The 7,726-nt window shown below is 35.9% G+C and overlaps 1 protein-coding gene across 1 annotated transcript in view; it reads right to left on the bottom strand.

Moving 5' to 3' along the window:
• The window catches only part of LOC106882109 (tetraspanin-8-like), a 701,753-nt gene that overhangs the window by 22,195 nt on the left and 671,832 nt on the right, over positions 1-7,726 (bottom strand). Inside the window, exon 7 of the mRNA XM_052966941.1 lies at positions 232-261. Coding sequence (XP_052822901.1) covers positions 232-261 — 30 coding nt within the window. The remainder of the gene's footprint in view (positions 1-231; positions 262-7,726) is intronic.

The raw sequence follows: 7,726 nt of genomic DNA on the forward strand, positions 1-7,726 counted from the left end.
TATATATATATATATATATGTCTGTGTGTGTGTGTGTTTGTGAAGAAACAAATAAAAGGAAAGGGAAACAATCTGGAAAGTTACAGGAAAAAGAAAAAAGAAAAGATGCAGGCTACAATCAAGCGCATTCATTTTTACAAAACAACAAAAAGAAAACAACAACAACGGCTATGAAATAACAATATGAAGAAATGAAAGCAAATGTGAGAGTTTTGAAGGTGTCATACATACAGCGGTGATATTCTCTGTAAAGACGGCGTGCTAGAATAGAAAATTGATGGAAGAAAAGAAAGCAAAATGGGTTAGTTATGAAGCAGAATCGTATTTAATTTTGTAGTTAAGATGTGTGATACCATGACCGATAAAACTCAGCTCCTTGTCAAATGTGTTGAAAGCGTTGCATGTTCAGGTTAGTAAATCGTTCGTATATTCAGGAATAATAGAGTGGTTTTTAAAAAAGTTCAAGGTGGATTTTGCATTGAATTTCCCTTAGCGGTACCAAGGACAAGAACAAAGGCCCTTTTCTGCAGTCGCTATTCGAGTTAACTAATGTCTTGTGAATAGAATTTGAAAGGTGAACTGTCCCAGAGTCCATCGTAGGTAAATGTACACACACAAACACACACACACATATTAATTTCAGGCATAGCAATATTAATAATCATTTATCAAAAAATCAATATAATTATGCCTTAGGAGAGTACAGAGCAAAATATCAATTAAAGAACGACCAAAAAGAACAGACGTTACATAACACCTTCATTAGCTTACAGCTGCTGCTATAAGAAGCAGTGCATTGAGAGATAGGTGCTTGTGCGACGCCCCAGAGCTTCTTCGAAGCTATTAAGCTGTTGCATTAGCGCTCAGCTCTGAATGTACTGCTTTTTAAAGTAGAAACATCTCTAAGCTGATGAAGGTGATTACGTAATTCCTGTTCTTTTGTCAATTATTGATATACATACATACATACATACATACATATATAGAGAAAAACAACTTGTTTTAAATCTCTGAGCGAGAGATATACAGTAACAGTACCGGATAGTAATGTTTATATGCCAACAGAAAGTGGCAGTCCTATAAAGGACGATGTTACTGTTGTTTTAGCCCCAGGAAACCATCTTTTCCAGCTGGCAATCGACACACAGCTTGTGTCTGTATAGCCTTTGCAAGATTTAAAACAAGTTGTTTTTCTCTATATGAGATTAATGACTGTGTATCGCTTAAAAAATATATAGTATTTGCAAGTGGAGAGAGCTTTCGTCACTAGCTTGTGGTTGTCTCACACTGAGGACGGATAACATCCCGAAACCTAGGTCTGAGAGTATCACGCATGGCTAGAGATAGGAGCGATGACCTTCCTTGCAAATGCTATATGGACACACACTGTGTGTTGATATCCAGCTGGAAAAGATATTATCACACAGTAACATCGTCCTTTATACGACTGCCACATTATGTTGGCAATATAAACGTTGCTATATATATATATATATATATATATATATATATATATATATATATATATATATATATATATATATATATGTGTGTGTGTGTGTGTGTGTGTGTATGCACATTAATGTAAAGATAATTGTATGTATGTGTGTGTGCACGAGTAGGTGAACAAATGAAAGAGTGTAGTATTTAACACAAGCTGTTGGAATTACATGTGTTTAATGATAGTTCGATTTAGCTCCACATTACTCTATCTCTGAATATCTGCTTTAGTGGACGTATTGCGAACCCACGAAACTTTATGTAATATGGATCTGAATGAACTGAGTCAAACTATCAAACCGTTATACCTTTTAGTATGTGTATATGGGTAAATGTAGTGCGTCTGTGTGTTTGTGTATACCGATCTCAATCGATGTGTGGCGTCGCGCCCTTTTACGCTGAAAAGATAACTTAACCATTCGATCAATTGAAATCGATAAAATATATAGCAAAGAGCTATAACTACTAGTTATGATACGATCGACTAAATAACCTTGAAGCCATAGTTCAATGACAAACTACTGCCAAGATTAAAGTTTTATAAAAATATGATTTTATAAGTCCGAGGAAAACACATAGTGAGTCGAAGCGCACTCACACACACTCATACAGTCACACATACACACACTCACACATACACACACTCACACACTCACATACACACACAGACACACACGCTCACACGAACACACTCTCAAACGCACAAATACATTCATGCACTAACACGCACTCACACACAAACGCAGTCACACACACTCACACATACACACAGAGACTCACACAGACTCCCACACACACTCACACAAACACACTCACACACATACACTAACACACACACTCACATAGTCACACGCACACTAACACACACACACAAACACACACAAACACACTCACACACACTCACACACACACTCACACACACAAACAGTCACACACACTCACACACACACATACACAAACACACACACACACACACACACACACACACACACAAATATACCCCCCCCCCACACGCATACAGAGGCTCGCATACATATTTGATCCTTTTTCTGGCCTGGATGCTCAGGTTTATGGTATGATGGATTATAGGAAAGTGGGATGCAGAAACCTTTTCTGAAAAGTATCACAAAGCGAGCGACCGAGTGTCATAGTTTCAAACTAGTCGTAAAGACTAGTATTCTTCCTCAAGACCAGAAAATACTTAAATACAATGACTGCTAACTCTGGAATAATCTTAGGTGAAACATACTGCAGTTTACTATTTCCATTCTTGAGAATGTGCATATATATATGTACACACACACACACATAATCTCCTGTTGTTTTAAAAAGTATCTTGATGTAGAGAGAAGAGTAAACACATTTAATATATTAGACTAGACTAGCTCAATAAACTGCTATAGATTGTTTTTAAAAAAAACCGGAAACCACTAAAAACGTCTGCTTTTCATACAATGACAATGATTAGTGAGGAGAATAGTATGCTTTTTAGAAAATAAGGTGATAAAACACATCCGTTTATCCATCCATTTGTCTATCCATCGATCAAGTCAAATATCCACCAATCTATAAATATATCTATCTTTTTAATATTCAGAATTGCTATGAATTTTATCAACGACAGTTCTGTAATGAATAATTCCTGACACACCAATGACATTAACCATTGTATCTGCTGTTACTAATATTTTCATAAATTTCGTCCGGAAATGCATAACCACGTTATGAATATTGTTATTTTACGTGAATGTTGTACATATTACACACACACACATACACACACACATATATATATATATACACCCACACGTAATATCATGCAACGTCCTAACTTTATACAATTATTATTATAAAATATGATATACTATATTATGCAAAATTTAATATCTCTCACCGTTTGTCTGTCTATCTAATTACATGTGAGTCCATCCGTTTGTTTGTCTGTCTACCCATTTACCCCCATTTTTCTTCTTTCGCTCTTTGACTATAATATCTGGACGACTTTCCCTACTTTTCCTTTCTGTAAGAATCGGAACTTTTCTGTGGATATTATATAAAGTTTACATAATTTCCAGCATATAATAGCTTCAACCTTGTCATGACTGTGTATATATATTGTAGTAGAGGCGCAATGACCCAGTGGTTAGGGCAGCGGACTCGCGGTCATAGGATTGCGGTTTCGATTCCCACACCGGGCGTTGTGAATGTTTATTGAGCGAAAACACCTAAAGTTCCACAAGGCTCCGGCAGGGGATGGTGGTGAATCCTGCTGTACTCTTTCACCACAACTTTCTCTCACTCTTACTTCCTGTTTCTGTTGTACCTGTATTTCAAAGGCCCAGCCTTGTCACACTCTGTCACGCCGAATCTCCCCGAGAGCTACGTTAAGGGTACACGTGTGTGTGGAGTGCTCAGCCACTTGCACGTTAATTTCACGAGCAAGCTGTTCCGTTGATCGGATCAACTGGAACCCTCATCGTCGTAACCGACGGAGTGGCATCCATATATGTTGTCCTTTGATTGGGACAAAGCAACCACAAAACAATGTTATACACTGTTTCCTCAAAACCTCCACATATTTTGTAGTTACTCTTTGCATTTTGATTCATTATATGCCTTAGGCAGATCCCAGTATGAAGGATTCTCTCTTGTGATAACCCCAAATAAGAATCCCCGTCTCAAGTTTAAGTCCTGTGCTTTCCAACCGAAGACCAGGTCTATTCTTTATTCACTTTTACTTTGCCACATATTGGTCATGTAAGGAATTTTTCCTAATCAAAGTATTAACATGACATCTAACAGTTCTATTGCTTCAGTGGAACCGTGTCAGTCATCGGGTCTCAGTTGGCGCGACGAACATTTTGCCACCAAATAATAAATGTTCAAGTGAAATTAACAGATTTCGTGTATTTTTGAATGGCTAGTATGTGTTTTCTACCTACAATTGTTTTTATTCCCATTTTTAAATTTAGTTCCCGTGATGCTTCTCCGTCCTCTGTTTCTCTTCTATATTTGTCGCAATCCATGAGAGCAGAAAGAATTATTTTGTTCGTGCGTTATAGTAATTTCTATAAGTTCCCTATTATTTTTATTAGATATTTTACTTTTGCACTAGATATTATATAATAAGTTCCTAGATGTAATCGTGGTAAATCTAATCTTTCGGTGTCGGCTTTGAGGTGGAGTATCCTACATACAATAATTAGTTTTCTGGTTTTCCTGTCTAGTCTTGCTAATTCATTTAGCTTCCAGTTGAGAATATCATAGGTCTAATAATAGTTCATTAATTCCTTAGTATACGTAAGCCTGTGTTTGATTAATTCCGTTATCTCTGTTTCTGAATATAACACACACACACACACACACACACACACACACACACACACACACACACACACATACATACATACATACATACATACATACATACATACATACATACATACATATATATATAATATATATATATATATATTTATATATATATAAAGTGGTTTCGGTTAATTTTCCTCCTATCAACGTTACCTTGACATGTTTCTTTTATCTGAATTTCATGTCAATTTCTCTACTGAATCCGTGTACTGTCTGTAACAGTATTAGTAGTTTCTCGTCATCGCTGGGGAGAATCTATGACGATCTGAGGAAGAAATGATACGGGAATATGAACCACCTAATAGGGTGGCCTCTTGAAGTTTTACCCACTGGCTTATGATACTTGTTCTGTCTGATGGTGGGCACTAACTGGGATGTCTTTTCCATTTGTATCTTCCGTGAAAAAGTGGTAGTACGTAAATAAAGCATGGGAAAACTGCAGCACTTGGGTTACATCTATCTTTTACGATCTATCTTTTGCATGAGCTGCGTAATGGCGTTATTATATTAACATTTTGTAATATAACTTTTGTGTACAGAGAAGATAAAATGTATTCGCAACTGTTTAAAGTTCTGAAAATATCTTCAGTCAATCTCTCTCTCTTTCTGTTTGTCTGTCTGTCTAAATGAATAAATAAATAAATAAAATCCTATACAAGTAAGGCTTAAGAGAGACAAAGTAACAGCTCCAATGACCGGAGTGATACCATAGAGAAATGGTACAAAGACCTGCAGATTATGTTTAGGTGAAAAAAATCTCATACTCAATAATCTTAACAGGTCTGCAGTGCGGTGATCTCTGACAAAATGTCACCATTTGCATAAATATCTACCGATAATCTGGAAGTTTATACCAACGCCTGATTGAACGAACTTAATTAGGAGCAATCACATGCTCTCTATGTCTCTGTTCGATTTTAACGATATGATAATACACTCAACACTGTTCATAGTTCAAATCATAAACTTTGCCTACGCATTACCATTAGCAGTTTATTTAAAGTCTTCACTAACATAGTTAAACTTCATTAGTCCTCCATCCATATTATTTTAAACCAACCTAAAGGAAATAATTCCCTTTTCACAACCTTATTAATGTGTCGTGTTATGTCACTTACAGTATCTTCACACTCAGTGCAATTCAGTAAAATCCTCACGCCGCAGGCAAAGAATATATGTATGTTACCGATATTTGTATAAAGGTTATGTTTTTATCGCTTTGATTATCAAAGAATTCTGTAAATAAAGCTTTCAGTTACAATGTATTATCACTTAGGGACTACATTATTGAATATTTCACTCAATTTCTCTGATTTTAACTATTACTAGTGGTACTTATATTAAACACCGGAGAAATAGACAGCGAATTAGATTCAGATATAGTATATTATACTAATACCAGTACTTGATTAGTGCATTACTTTATCGACCCAGGAAGATGAAGAGCAAAAGTGACCTCAAATGCATTTTGTCCGACGCTTTAAAGATTCTGCCACTCTTCAGCCCTAGTAGCATTAATACGGTAACATATTAGTACAATAACGTTAAAGTTTATTGAATCGGTTCAGATTCAATATTTTGAAAGGGCAAGAGAAATCCGGCGAGTAGGTTTGCTCTTAGCACTCAGAAAGTAGTTGGAAAAAAACCAACCGATTTAATTAATTTAGTCCTCTCCAATTTCCGATTCTATGCCACACTCCCTCCTCATCAAGACTTCCATAATATTGACTTCCTAGATATTCATGCTAGAATACATTCCAGTATCCTCGTAGCATTTACACTACCGATCTCAGAAAGACAAAAAGCAATGCTAACTCTAATAGAAATTGATTTAAATCATAGAGGGATGCAACTGAATTTTATATGGTGCTTTGTGAAATATTTTATGCATTTTTTTGTCAACTCCCCATCCTCCTACGACTATCAATTACCAGATGAACTGGGCCGCTTCAGAATTAAGTGCCTTGACTATGGACACAGCTTTTGTGCCAATCAGAGAATATGGATCGCCGACTGCTTGATTATTTGTCTGTTACTCTATAAACACTGCCTTCAATGCAAACACTTAACACTAAATATCCATTGTCTTCTTTTATAACCACTATTTATTTGAACTACGGATAGATTATTGATGCTTTTCAAATCTATTCCACCGTGATAGTGTATGATAAGTAAATCAAAGTAACTCTGTCAATGGCCTTTATAATAATTCCGATAATGTTAGTCAGTGATATCAAATGGAAAGTCAATATGAAGAAATAATAGCAAACCAAAATGAAAAAGAGAAAAAGAAGAAAAAAAAAGAAACAAAAAACTAAACAATAACAACTCAAAAATAGCAAAAAGTAATGCGAAACATAATATCAAAACAAATTAAAACTCTTGTGTATTTAGTGAGAATAAATTTTATGCGACACTGGTATTCGTGTATTTGGTTGATTGTTTTTATGGAGGTGTGTGTGTGTGTGTGTGTGTGTGTGTGTGTGTGTGAATGTATGTATGTATGTATTTGTCTGTCTGTTTGCATGTGTATATATTGAAAACGTACGCTACTATACGAACTTGCTTAGTATACATATCTGAACTTACGTATTTGGGCAAATTTGGACATACGACAGTTTAACATAATAGCAACGAACCTCCACCGACTATTCTGCCTATATGTCTGGGCACACCTTTGAATGTATGCCAGAAAGTTTTAAAATCGAACGGAGGCCTCAAAAGATATTCTAAGATCCACAAAGAGCAGAACTTATCTGCAGCTCTTGGCGGTCCAAATCGGAGGTGCAATCTAAATGGGGTGCCTTTTCAGAACATTGTCTGGTTTAAAAAGCCACATCAGATGCTATGATGG

This window comes from Octopus bimaculoides, chromosome 4 (genome assembly GCF_001194135.2).
Source record: "Octopus bimaculoides isolate UCB-OBI-ISO-001 chromosome 4, ASM119413v2, whole genome shotgun sequence".
NCBI lineage: Eukaryota > Metazoa > Mollusca > Cephalopoda > Octopoda > Octopodidae > Octopus > Octopus bimaculoides.